The 14974-nt window shown below is 33.4% G+C and overlaps 1 protein-coding gene and 1 pseudogene across 1 annotated transcript; both read right to left on the bottom strand.

Annotated features, from left to right (window-relative positions):
• Positions 1 to 731: 731 nt before the first annotated feature.
• Positions 732 to 3403, bottom strand: LOC149548418 (uncharacterized; annotated as a pseudogene).
• A 9381-nt stretch (positions 3404 to 12784) lies between these two features.
• Positions 12785 to 13829, bottom strand: LOC149548419 (late embryogenesis abundant protein Lea14-A-like). Its single transcript, XM_089794855.1, has 2 exons — positions 13546 to 13829; positions 12785 to 13131 (listed from the first exon to the last, which is right to left on the bottom strand). Exons 1-2 carry the CDS (start codon positions 13749 to 13751, stop codon positions 12882 to 12884), a joined length of 456 nt encoding a protein of 151 aa, XP_089650981.1. The 5' UTR covers positions 13752 to 13829; the 3' UTR covers positions 12785 to 12881.
• Positions 13830 to 14974: the final 1145 nt, after the last annotated feature.

Genomic DNA, 14974 nt, shown 5'->3' on the forward strand with positions numbered 1-14974 from the left:
TGGGATTTTGATGTTTCTAACCCACATAAGATGTGATATTACTTATTCAATTTCACTTATTTCAAGGTACATAACAAATCCATTAGGGTCATATGTAGGAAGCCAAAAAGATTTTGACTACGTGAAAGGAACTATAAATTTTGGTATTCATTATTACTCTTCGAAAATATTCAATCTTGTTGGCTCTAGTGATTCATATTAGGGAGGTAGTGTAGAGGACCACAAGGACCTACATTTGAAAATTATTTCTTCTTTGGTTCTGGTTTGATTACATGAAGTTCAAAGAAGCAAATCATTGTTTCTCTCTCATCTACAAAAGAAGAATATGTTGAAGTCAATTAAACTAGTACACAAGACCTTTAGTTTTGAATGACCCAAAATAAAGGTTGATAAAAATTGACTCTTATGAACATAAATATTTCCCCAAATTAAGCAAAGCAACTGCAATTGTATTTTTAATTTAAGTTTTAAATAATTGTGTACATAAACAAGTGAAGAATAATACTGAATATTAATCTGAAGTGCAAGCAAATTTTAGTTTATTATTATTTAAATATTGGAGACAATATTGAGTGAAGAGGGCAAAATAAATTTAACATGCTTTTTAATCCTAAGATCTGACGATGCTCCTTGATCTTTATAACTTGCCACTTGATAAAATCTTACAAGCACAATTTTTCCTTTTTTCAAAGAATTGGGCGATGAAGTTCTATCCAACAAGTTCCTTAATATCATCTTTTTAATTTTTTTAAAAGATCATACACGGCACTGTAGAGAGGTGCTGCTGCCTTTGGACGTTCAACAGAGCCAAGTAGAATGTCTGGCGGAGTTAAAAATGGATCTCCATAGAAACGTGAGTTTGTTTGTGACCGAACGGATACAATATTTCCCTCAAGAGACACTCCCACAAATGCACCTACACCCAAGTCGAATTAAAAACATTCATTTTTAGATGTGCACAGAAATATCAAACAGTAGAAAATTGCAGCACAAAACATTTGGAAAAAGTTAAATTCAACCAAGTAAATTTATCTCTTCTAAAATGTGTTGGAGATAAAAGATGATCATAAAAAGACAAGAGTTTACAACACAATGATAAATAACTTAAGTGTTAGTCTATTATCTACAAAGAAAAATGATCATAATGGAACCAATTTCCTAATCAATTATTATATGAACATCACACACTAAGACTTGATTCCTAGTCAATTATTATAATGATCGAAAAATATGACCTTTACTAGAACTGTATGTGTAACAAGCAGCCATTCCAGAATCTCCAGCTCGAATGTCTGCCTCTGCAACTCTTCCCAATACTCCAGCTGCTACACTTAATCCTGCCCCCAGAGAGAAATGTGTACTACTACTGAAAGCTTTCACTGCTTTGGGATTGCGAAGAACAATAACAAAATCAGTAAGCTCCCCTCCCATCTGTGTGCAAGAAACATAAAAGTGAGTCAATCTAAATATTCTTTTTTCCTCTCATTCTGATGATAGATTATTGAAACATAATGATAAAAAAACATATACAATCGAATCTAGAAACAAATTTTTGCATTCAAATGAATAGTGAAAATATGATAAAGTTAAAATAAAATTCTCTATCTTTTCAAAATTTGAACGCCGAAAAAGGATTTTTAAAACCTCCACATAAGCAGTAAATCAGACCTGTGCTCCCCATCCCACACCATATGAGACAATACTTGATGGCGCAGACCAAGAACCATCATCTTTTCTAACAATAACCAACCCCGTTCCCAATTTGTAGGTCACAACCATTCCTCCCTTTGCAACAGATAAGATGGCGAATCCCTTGGCTCCTCTTAAAACAGCTTCTGGTATGAATTCTTCTGCCTTCAATCTACCAATCTGTACAAGATACCACTTATTCAATACTAATCCCCAAAAAACAATTATTAAAAATCTTTGATTTTACAGCCCGTTCAAATTCATGACAGCATAACATACAATGCATAGTTACACCACCCTGGGACAGTGGGATGTGGGAATGGGAGGACAAGTTTTCGGGATCGGGGATAGAGGGGCTTTAATTTGGGGACAGTGGAGAGATGTTGGCAGAGTTGTATATACCATACATATGCTACTTAAAATGCTAGTTATGAAAAGATGTATTGCAATATAAGATATATAGAGATGTAAAAGAGTAAATGCTTGAACAATGAATATCAAACATTAAACATCTATAATCGTATCAGAACAGCAGGACATCCCCCATCCTTGATGGAGGTGGTGAAATATGGTGGTGCCGCTGGGCGGGGTTGTATATACTATATATATGGTACTTAATATGCTAGTCATGAAAAAATGTATTGCAATATAAGATTTAAAGATATAAAAGAGTAAATGCTTGAACATTGTATATAGAACTTCAAACATAAATAGTCAGAATCAACAAATAATCAACAGTGAAACATCCCCATTCTTGACAGAGGTGGGGGAATCTGGAGAACGAGTCCCCAGTCCTTAGTGTATCCCCATCTCATGGAGAACGAGTCCCCAGTCCTTAGTGTATCCCCATCTCAAGGACACGGGGCAGGGGGGGGCACATCCCCGTGGTATTATACAAGCTAAATTGTTACAAGAAAATCACAGTCTCTTGCTTAAGGGCACCATCTCAGGTTTAAATAGTATGAATACATTTTTGGGCGTGTCCATGTGTACCAAGAGGGACTACTTTAGTCCCGCTTGCCAAAAAATGAACTGCTGAACAGATAGCAAAGACACCTTCTTGATTAAAAGAAAAAGGAAAACTAATCTACCTTACAATAACTTCTTAGGATATTTGTTGCCTTGTATATATCTTGTTCCATGGACATGCCAAGAGGGGTATTGAGCCATCCCCTCATACAAGTCCAATCAGTTACATCATGCGTTGCAATCTGAGCAGCATTACTAATACGAGGTATCAAGTATCTCTGAAATGGTTCCAACCTTGCACAACATGCATCACAGACTCTCTGAGGGTCTCTTTGTTTAAATTTAAGAGGTAAGAGGCACCTTCCAGTTGAGCATGACCAACAAAATATTCCTCCACAGAAACGGCAGTGGTGCCTACAACGAGTGAGGGCTTTGAAGGCTCCAAACATTGCATGCAAATAGTTGAGCTACTATCCGGCATCCAATGTGGAGGCTCTGCTTCCAATGTTATAATTTGCACTTCACCACTATTACTATTCATAATTCCATCTCCATCTCCACTCGCAAGGGGAGGAGCACTTGGTGGAATATGAACTTGAGGATAATCTTCACTTGAAACAAAAATAATGTGTTCTTTTGAAACATCAACGATGTCTTCTTGCTCTTCTATATTGGCATGAGATTTGTTCATCCCTTTGGCCAAAGCATTTAAACCACTCCAAACATTGTCATCATCTTCACCCATGGCAATAACCTTCAATACTTATTTGTGCTCGTAATTCCTTGTATACTTGTTCTTCATTGATGCCCCTCCCAAATGTTTTATTCTCCCCTTGTATCCCTAAGGAGAGGTCGCGCCTCTTCATTGAAACCGTCACCTTTGGAAATAATGCATCCCTTCATTAATTAAACACTGCCTTGTTTTGTTAAATAAATGCTAAATAAAATCACTTACCGTGACTTTCTCTTGTTTAATATTATATCAATTATCCCATCTTGTTAAATCTATTTCCTTTGCCTAGGATGTAGATCATAGGTTCCGATCAGGGCTGTGATATTTCGTTTGTTGGGGCGTAATTCTTTGCGTTCAGAATTGATGCAATCACTTGGCAATACTTTGCATTTTCTTCTAGTACTAAGCGGAGGAGATAGCCATGTCAATATATTGATTCAAAAACTATACAGTTAAATTTTGATAGCAATATCATAATTTGACTTGCTGTGGAAATTATCTCCTACTTAAAAATGTTAATATAAGTTAGAGTCATCTCTAATTCAGGTTGGAATAAACAATTGTTGCAAATTTTTACAAGCTTTTTAAAGTAGCCTATTACATGTAGATAAATAAGTTGTAAGTGCAATGTCATAGTGTACTAAAATTATCATCACAATTCAATAATGTTTCTTATGAATATATAGGTCATGACAACATAAATATTTCTGCTAATCCAATGCTACATAATATAATATTGTTTTGGCTTAATAAGTGTTATGTTCCATGATATCAGACATGTAAATCTTCATTTGAAAGTTCATGATTGCTACACACAATTTCATATGCATTCAAGGGATAACTATGTTAGAGTTAATGATGTCTTTGTCATGCAGACTATTAGGACTTTGCAATAGAAGTTGCATGTGAGATTATCGGTTGAAGCAATGAAGTTGGTAGAAGATTATGGAGCCTTGTTCATTCAATTCCCTACCTTTCCATACATCTCAGTTCAAGGATTTTCTTTGAAATCATACAGTCTTCTAAGGTACTCAACCAATAATCCACTCTTTTTATAGCTTACTCAAAACCTTACACTATATGACAAGATTTAGAAGGGGGAGAAGAAGTTGCCATTGAATTTCTAAATTTTCATAGGAGAAGGGAAAAAAGAGATATGCACATGTCTAAAGGAAGTAGAGAGGTCATCAAATTAACTTCACTTCATCCATTTGCCACTTTATATAAAAAAACTCTAATTTTGATCCTTACAACAAGATAAAATTAGTAATGGGATCAAAGTACCAATGTAAAGTTCACCTAAAGAATTTTTGAGAAAATGTTGTAAATCAAAACAAAATTAGAAAGAGAATGCATTCAAGATTGTCTTTGAATATGATTAGAACATGCAACATATTCCAAGTGCCTAGTTAGATGGAGGAAGAACCAAATGTAGTGCAAAAGGGATTAAATCTTGGAAAGGTAGTTCATCAATGTGAATGACAAAGGAAAGAGGACCTCAAATCTTAACATACTAACGAAGTTAGTCTTGGATTTTACAAAGTGGTAAATTGAACATAAAATCAACAAAATAGATGTGATGGAAAATGAATTCACATATTGATTGATTGGCCATCGACCACTTAGGGATGAATAACCAATGCAAATATTTGAAGGGAATATTGAAGAAAGAAAAAATCCATCAGAATCTATGTGGAACATAGTAAAGGGAAAGAGTTAGCTAAAGAAAGGCATCTCAAGAGTAGGTCAGACATTTAGGAGCCTCAACTAGAGAATCAAAAGTATGGGAACATTCCCTCTTCGCCAAGTCACACTCCTACTATTCAAGAGATATAAAATTTTAAGAGACAAGAATTGGAGACAAGCATAATGAGATTTGAGTGAGAAGAAGAGTTGACAAGGTCAATAGGATAGGTTGAGTACAAATGCTTATGGGAAACTTGCATTGGGGAAAGGTGAAGATCAAGTTATGGCTACTGAGGAAAGTCTCACTACAATCTTGGAGAGAGAAATGATAGGAACTAAGGTTATTCTAGAAGAGGAAGAAGTTCCTACAAAAGTGGCAAAGCTTCCAACCATAGAAGTTGGAGCTCTTGAAGTGATAGTGAAAAGCCTTGTAGGTGAAGAGAAGATCAAAATTCAAGAAATCTAAGGGAAAGAACTATTAGTGCTCCAAGGAGATCAGAGTATACCTTTTCCAGAGTGGTTAAGGTAGCAGATTTAGAAAAGTTAAGAAATGGAGGTTGACCCAATATTTGAATTATAGGAAATTTTGAGTCTAATGAAAAAGGGAAAGAAAAATGTTCACTAAGGTTTTTATGAGACAATCAAGGTCTAGGATTTTGCAAATTACAACTCCTATACAGTCAATAAGATCAAAGATCACATCGTGCCATATGAGTAAGATGTAACAAAAACCAATCTTTTTCATGCTTAGTGTGAGATAATAATAGAGGAATTTGATGTTTTCACTCTCAAACATTGAAAGAAAGGATGCATAAGCTAGAAAAGGGATACTAGCTCTAAATAGAAAAGAGAAATCAAGGCCTTGTGTCAATTTATAAACAACTTGCTTTGTCTAATGAAAGATGAAGGTTCATCCTTTGTCTCTCTAATGGGTGTTTCGGCTAAAGTAGTAGATGATATTGATAAGATCAAGTAGATTTCTCAAGGTAGAAAGGTTTGGGTGGAAAGAGTTCAAGAAGAAGCCTTCAAGAATGCAAAGGAATTGGTGCAAGTTCAAAGTATCATATTAGTTATGCCCTCCAAGATCTAATATGAGGATGTCATATGAGGATGAGCGTATTTACCAGGATGAAGTGATCTTTGATATTCAAAGTTTGATGGAGACCCCAAAGCTATTGGCAAAGGGGATGTCTATGACTTCCTTGATGGTATGATGCAATGGTCATAACCAAGAAAACATATGATATCTTCACCAAAGAATTTGCTTAATTGAGAAAGATAGTCGACAACATCAAGAAAGAATTTTCTAATGCTATTGCATCCTTGTTGTCATGGAGATTGGTAGAGGACATAATAACATTAGGAAACTTGAAAGGCAAGTTGGAGAAGTTCTTGAATGTTTCCAAGAGAGATGATTTTGACAACTTCTTCATCTCCTTGAATACCATGTACATCTCTCAAGACTTTCTACCCAATTGGGAGGAATGTTTAAGCAAGGTGGTTCAAGATCGATTGCAATTATGGAATTCAAGAAGGAATTAACACCAAGCATCAGTATAGAAGAGTTGGAGACATTGTTGGATTGATTTCATGACTTCAAAAAATAGAGTCAATCATAGTGGGTGTATACTTAATGGTCATTTATTGTACCCTTGTCGAACAAACATGCATAGTGGGCATTTATTACCCATTATAGTAGTGAATTCCTTATTGCATTAATGTAGATTATTTTCTTTTCTTTTCTTTCCTTTAACCCTAATTAGGTTGACATGGCATGATCTAGGCCATTAGTTATTGTTTTCATCTGGGCCACCCATTGTATTTGTTAACCTATAAAAAAGCCCCACTTCTTATTTGTAAGATAGATTTTTTTTTGAGATTGGTGCTATTCGAGCTATTGATATAATAAAGTTTGAATGTTTTAAATTTGGTGAATACTTGGTGTGTTTTAGTGATTGTTCATTCTCTTAAATTCCCTCATTTAGATTAAGTTTAGTTTAGCTAAATAATTCTAATTGTAATGGGAAAGATGATGTTTTGGTGAATTTCTTGGTTTATACTTTTGATGTTTTAGTGATTCTAAATCATTGTGCAAAGTTATTTTATACCCCTTTCATGCACATGTTCAACTTCTATTATTCTTATGCAATGTTCTTTATGATGGTGTATGTGTTGATATGAGAATTTGTAACTTTATCATTCACATACATTGTTTTTTATGATGATGCATGTGTTGATATAAAAATTTGTCAAATATTTCTTGAAGATTACACCAATTCTCATGTTGTAGTAGTACTACTTCTCGAAGAGGAGCTTGAAATTAAAGAATTTGATCACCAAAGTATCATTTATTGTTATCACTATTGTTAGGAGTGGAATATAAAATTTTTACCCTATCCTCATTTCATTAAATGAGTCCATGTAATGCTCCTTGTGATCATCATCAAATCACATCAATTATCAAGCTTATCAATAGGTTAGTCATCCTATGACCTTCTCACAAGCTTAGCATGCACGGAACTTTCGTTCAAGTGAAGATAAAATTTATTGAAGAACTCTTAACATACACTTCTTTAATTATAGAAAAAATATCATTTCTACTATAACTATAAAAAACTAGTAATAATTAAAATATTAATATATTTAATACTTATAATAATTATTATTATTTTTACTATTACTTTTACTACTTAGGTAAGTACAGATTATAATTCATTATACTATACAATACAAAATATTTCTAAATCAGAACATATAAATAAAATTCATGGAAAATCCTCTAGTTTCCTTATAAACCAGAGCAAGAGCCACGTAAGTAGGGCCTCTTTTAAAATAGAGCCAGGAAGGCAGATAAAGAAGTTTAGAGATAAATGTAAAGGTGAATACAATTTCAACTACTTCTTAACCTTCAATTTAAAAATGAAAAACAATTACTGTCCATTAATTTGTTATAAAGTGAAATATATTAATAATGTCTTCTTGCTCTTCTATATTGGCATGAGATTTGTTCATCCCTTTGGCCAAAGCATTTAAACCACTCCAAACATTGTCATCATCTTCACCCATGGCAATAACCTTCAATACTTATTTGTGCTCCTAATTCCTTGTATACTTGTTCTTCATTGATGCCCCTCCCAAATGTTTTATTCTCCCCTTGTATCCCTAAGGAGAGGTCGCGCCTCTTCATTGAAACCGTCACCTTTGGAAATAATGAATCCCTTCATTAATTAAACACTGCCTTGTTTTGTTAAATAAATGCTAAATAAAACCACTTACCGTGACTTTCTCTTGTTTAATATTATATCAATTATCCCATCTTGTTAAATCTATTTCCTTTGCCTAGGATGTAGATCATAGGTTTCGATCAGGACTGTGATATTTCGTTTGTTGGGGCGTAATTCTTTGCGTTCAGAATTGATGCAATCACTTGGCAATAATTTGCATTTTCTTCTAGTACTAAGCGAAGGAGATAGCCATGTCAATATATTGATTCAAAAATTATACAGTTAAATCTTGATAGCAATATCATAATTTGACTTGCTGTGGAAATTATCTCCTACTTAAAAATGTTAATATAAGTTAGAGTCATCTCTAATTCAGGTTGGAATAAGCAATTGTTGCATATTTTTACAAGCTTTTTAAAGTAGCCTATTACATGTAGATAAACATGTTGTAGGTACAATGTCATAGTGCACTAAAATTATCATCACAATTCAATAATGTTTCTTATGAATATATAGGTCATGACAACATAAATATTTTTGCTAATCCAATGCTACATAATAGAATATTGTTTTGGCTTAATAAGTGTCATGTTCCATGATATCAAACATGTCAATATTCATTTGAAAGTTCATGATTGCTACACACAATTTCATATGCATTTGAGGGATAACTATGTCAGAGTTAATGATGTCTTTGTCATGCAGACTATTAGGACTTTGCAATAGAAGTTGCATGCGAGATTATCGGTTGAAGCAATGAAGTTGATAGAAGATTATGGAGCCTTGTTCATTCAATTCCCTACCATTTCATACATCTTAGTTCAAGGATTTTCTTTGAAGTCATATAGTCTTCTAAGGTACTCAACCAATAATCGGCTCTTGTTATAGCTTACTCAAAACCTTACACTGTATGACAAGATTCAGAAGGGGGAGAAGAAGTTGCCATTGAATTTCTCAATTTTTATAGGAGAAGGAAAAAAAGAGATATGCACATGTCTAAAGGAAGTAGAGAGGTCATTAAATTAACTTCACTTCGTCCATTTGCCACTTTATATAAAAAAAAGTCTAATTTTGATCCTTACAACAAGATAAAATTAGTAACAGGATCAAAGTACCAATGTAAAGTTCATCTAAAGAATTTTTGAGAAAATGTTGTAAATCAAAACAAAATTAGAAAGAGAATGCATTCAAGATTGTCTTTGAATATGATTAGAACATGCAACATATTCTAAGTGCCTAATTAGATGGAGGAAGAACCAAATGTAGTGAAAGGGATTCAATCTTGGAAAGGCAGTTCATCAATGTGAATGATAAAGGAAAGAGGACCTCAAATCTTAACATACTAACAAAGTCAATCTTGGATTTTACAAAGTGGTAAATTGAACATAAAATCAACAAAATAGATGTGATGGAAAATGAATTCACATATTGATTGATTGGCCATCAACCACTTAGGGATGAATAACAAATGCAAATATTTGAAGGGAATATTGAAGAAAGAAAAACTCCATCAGAATCTATGTGGAACATAGTAAAGGGAAAGAGTTAGCTAAAGAAAGGCATCTCAAGAGTAGGTCAGACATTTAGGAGCCTCAACTAGAGAATCAAAAGTATGGAAACATTCCCTCTTCGCCAAGTCACACTCCTACTGTTCAAGAGATATAAAATTTTAAGAGACAAGAAGTGGAGACAAGCATAATGAGATTTGAGTGAGAAGAAGAGTTGAAAAGGTCAATAGGATAGGTTGAGTACAAATGCTTATGGGAAACTTGCATTGGGGAAATGTGAAGATCAAGTTATGGCTACTGAGGAAAGTCTCACTACAATCTTGGAGAGAGAAATGATAGGAACTAAGGCTATTCCAAAAGAGGAAGAAGTTCCTACAAAAGTGGCAAAGCTTCCAACCATAGAAGTTGGAGCTCTTGAAGTGATAGTGGAAAGCCTTGTAGGTGAAGAGAAGATCAAAATTCAAGAAATCTAAGGGAAAGAACTATTAGTGCTCCAAGGAGATCAGAGTATACCTTTTCCAGAGTGGTTAAGGTAGCAGATTTAAAAAAGTTAAGAAATGGAGGTTGGCCCAATAGTTGAATTATAGGAAATTTTGGACTGAATCAACCAATCTAATGAAAAAGGGAAAGAAAAATTTTCACTAAGGTTTTTAGGAGAGAATCAAGGTCTAGGATTTTGCAAATTACAACTCCTATACAGTCAATAAGACCAAAGATCACATCGTGCCATATGAGTAAGATGTAACAAAAAACAATCTTTTTCATGCTTAGTGTGAGATAATAATAGAGGAATTTGATGTTTTCACTCTCAAACATTGAAAGAAAGGATGCATAAGCTAGAAAAGGGAGACCAACTCTAAATAGAAAAGAGAAATCAAGGCCTTGTGTCAATTTATAAACAACTTGCTTTGTCTAGTAAAAGATGAAGGTTCATCCTTTGTCTCTCTAATGGGTGTTTTAGCTAAAGTAGTAGATGATATTGATAAGATCAAGTAGATTTCTCAAGATAGAAAGGTTTGGGTGAAAAGAGTTCAAGAAGAAGCCTTCAAGAACGCAAAGGAATTGGTGCAAGTTCAAAGTATCATATTAGTTATGCCCTCCAAGATCCAATACATGGAGGAATCATATGAGGATGAGCATATTTACCAGGATGAAGTGATCTTTGATATTCAAAGTTTGATGGAGACCCCAAAGCTATCGGAAAAGGGGATGTCTATGACTTCCTTGATGGTACGATGCAATGGTCATAGCCAAGAAAATATTTGATATCTTCACCAAAGAATCTACTTAATTGAGAAAGATAGTCGACAACATCAGGAAAGAAGTTTCTAATGCTATTGCATCCTTGTTGTCATGGAGATTGGTAGAGGATATAATAACATTAGGAAACTTGAAAGGCAAGTTGCAGAAGTTCTTGAATTTTTTCAAGAGAGATGATTTTGACAACTTCTTCATCTCCTCGAATACCATGTACACCTCTCAAGACTTTCTACCAAATTGGGAGGAATGTTTAAGCAAGGTGGTTCAAGATCGATTGCAATTATGGAATTCAAGAAGGAATCAACACCAAGCATCAGTATAGAAGAGTTGGTGACATTGCTAGATTGATTTCATGACTTTAGAAAATAGAGTCAATCATAGTGGGTATATACTTAATGGTCATTTATTGTACCCTTGTCGAACAAACATGCGTAGTGGGCATTTATTACCCATTATAGTAGTGGATTCCTTATTGCATTAATGTAGATTATTTTATTATCTTTTCTTTTCTTTAACCCTAATAAGGTTTGACATGGCATGATCTAGGCCATTAGTTATTGTTTTCATGTGGGCCACCCATTGTATTTGTTAACCTATAGAAAAGCCCCACTTCTTATTTGTAAGATATATATTTTTTTCAGATTGGTGCTATTCGAGCTATTGATATAATAAAGTTTGAATGTTTAAATTTGGTGAATACTTGGTATGTTTTAGTGATTGTTCATTCTCTTAAATTCCCTCATTTAGATTAAGTTTAGTTTAGCTGAATAATTTTGATTGCAATGGGAAAAATGGTGTGTTGGTGAATTTCTTGGTTTATACTTTTGATGTTTTAGTTTTTGATGTTTTAGTGATTCTAAATCATTGTGCAAAGTTATTTTATACCCCTTTCATGCACATGTTTAACTTCTATTATTCTTATGCAATGTTCTTTATGATGGTGTATGTGTTGATATGAGAATTTGTAACTTCTATCATTCACATACATTGTTTTTTATGATGATGCATGTGTTGATATAAAAATTTGTCAAAGATTTCTTGAAGATTACACCAATTCTCATGTTGTAGTAGTACTACTTCTCGAAGAGGAGCTTGAAATTAAAGAATTTGATCACCAAAGTATCATTTATTGTTATCACTATTGTTAGGAGTGGAATATAAATTTTAAACCCTATCCTCATTTCATTAAATGAGTCCATGTAATGCTCCTTGTGATCATCATCAAATCACATCAATTATCGAGCTTATCAATAAGTTAGTCATCCTATGACCTTCTCACAAGCTTAGCATGCACAGAACTTTCGTTCAAGTGAAGATAAAATTTATTGAAGAACTCTTAACACACTTCTTTAATTATAGAAAAAATATCATTTCTACTATAACTATAAAAAAACTAATAATAATTAAAATATTAATATATTTAATACTTACAATAATAATAATTATTTCTACTATTACTTTTACTACTTAGGTAAGTACAGATTATAATTCATTATACTATACAATACAAAATATTTCTAAATCAGAACAAAATAAATAAAATTCATGGAAAATCCTCTAGTTTCCTTATAAACCAGAGCAAGAGCCACGTAAGTAGGGCCTCTTTTAAAACAGAGCCAGGAAGGCAGATAAAGAAGTTTAGAGATAAATGTAAAGGTGAATACAATTTCAACTACTTCTTAACCTTTGATTTCAAACAACTTCTTAACCTTCAATTTAAAAATGAAAAACAATTACTGTCCATTAATTTGTTATAAAGTGAAATATATTTATGAAATATACGGCTAGTGAGCAAGCAGGCCTTCCCAATATCTAGAAGATATCTGAAAAGGAAGGCAGCCTCATGGTGCCTTCTTTGGAGAGAGGAAGAGTAAATTTGCCCACAATGGGAATGCGCATGGTGAGGCCAACTTCCCACTCATAGTCCAAATCCCAGTCCCTCCCAACATCTTTCACAATGCTCACCATAAAATTGTAGGGCACTTTTACTGGAATATTGAACCTTGTCTTCTCCTTTGCCATTATTGATCCGGGATCTACAATCGTACCGGTTGCTATTATTCTGTTTAGAAATCAAAATCAGTCATATTGAGAAATAATTAAACTTGAAAAAGTAAGTTAATTTCAATTATTTAACAATAGAGTTCTTAGCCTAAGATTCTAGGATTTGAGTATTAGTGTGTGATGTTTAAGCATTCCAATCAAAATCAAACTAATCTAAATCTCGACCAGCGTTAAACATCACATACAAAGAAAAAATTAAACACGCAAATCAACTTTGAATATTTAATCTGACAACATATATAAGATTAAATTAGTCTAAGAATCAAGACTCAATGTATGATGTATAAGTCGTCTAATCAAAATTTAAATAATCTAAGAATCAAACCTTAATATATGATTATTTAAGACGTTAAATCAAAACCCACATCCACTCTCTAATCAGAAGAGAAAACAAATAGAGGAAAAGAGTTACCTGTGAGCGCTTCGTAGCCTGTAGGAGATTTCAGCGATAGGAAGATGATGACTGTAGGGATTCATTACATCCACAGCCGCCTCTAAAGTTATGGAGTCTTTGCTCACATGTTTCAAACAAATGTCTGTAACATCTGCTGCTGGTTTCTCTACTCCTGCTATCTTTTCTGCTACGAACTCTTTCGCCTTCTCCACCAACTTCGCCATCTCTAATTCTTCTGCGTCTTCTGATTTCTGCCGTTACATGTGATATGAAGTTTATACGTTTGTTGGTGTTATGGGGGGTGGACACGTGGATGTGGCAGAATGGTGTAGCCGTGGCAGCTTTAAAGAGTATCCAGGTCTTTGCGTGTATGCCACCTATTAAAGATAAAGCACGTATAAATTCGCTCAATGGTTTTATATTTTATATAAAAAGATATGTTTTTTTAATTGATATGGTCGATCTTTCGGAAAAAGTAAAATGTGATAGAAGAGAAAGGAGGATTGGCCATTAAGGTTGGGATCCTAAGCTTGGATTGGAGGAAAAGAGGTGCATTGAATTTTTAAATTAAAACACCCTGTAAAGGAAACTAAATTAGTGCATCTTATTTAAAGAACAAGGATTGATTAGAGTATCTACTAGCACTTGCCCAAGAAAGAGGTGCAAGGATATGCCGATAGGTTTTTATATTTTGAAAGCAAAATTAAAGATATATATAATAAAATGAAGGATTTAGAATTGATAGTATATTTAAATTAGTTGTTTTTTTGAATTGGGTGATATACACACTACTAACTTCTATAGAGGCTCAAAAATTGTACAACTTAAATATTGTACGTACTGAATGACATCTCAATTCAATAGTTGGTTTGAAATGTACAAATACTTAAAGATACATTTTTATATGCAAACACAAACATTATTTGAGTCATATTGATGGCCATAATTGATTAGAGGAAGTATATATGATTATTTATGGCAGAAAATTTAGAATTATTGTAATGTAAAAGGCAATGAAAAGGAAACTCGACTTACTTGATATTGGCGTGATCATTTTTTTGTGTGAATCTTCTTTGAATTCAACAAATGTCAATTTGTACAATAAAGTAATGGATTACTTGCAAAGCCAAAAAAACAACTAATAATTTGAACAAAGGAAGAGTTTTAGAATGTCAAACTTTATCACTCTCTAGAAGTAGCTTCATAGACTTGGTTTGTATGTGAGATTAGCTACAACAATGCTTCTCCTTTGTTCTTAATAATTTTGTATGAGTTTTTTGCATCTTTCAAAAGCACAAAAGAGAAGGAAGACTCTATATGAAGTCCTTGGATGAATTTGACTCTAGAGATTGTTGTGAAGCTAAATTTTTAATAAAAAATGGATCATTTTGCAAAATGCATTTATAATGAAGGTGAATTATAGGTAGTGTTACAATGTACAGTCACA

Source organism: Cupressus sempervirens, chromosome 7 (genome assembly GCF_028749045.1).
Source record: "Cupressus sempervirens isolate cs-2001-9-10 chromosome 7, ASM2874904v1, whole genome shotgun sequence".
NCBI classification, from domain to species: domain Eukaryota; kingdom Viridiplantae; phylum Streptophyta; class Pinopsida; order Cupressales; family Cupressaceae; genus Cupressus; species Cupressus sempervirens.

Excerpts from the sequence above, each read along its gene's own strand:
- LOC149548419 (XM_089794855.1), bottom strand. The coding sequence starts at position 13,751 with ATGGCGAAGTTGGTGGAGAAGGCGAAAGAGTTCGTAGCAGAAAAGATA. Across the intron at positions 13,132-13,545 it reads AGGCTACGAAGCGCTCACAG|AATAATAGCAACCGGTACGA; the intron begins GTAACTCTTTTC and ends ATTTCTAAACAG.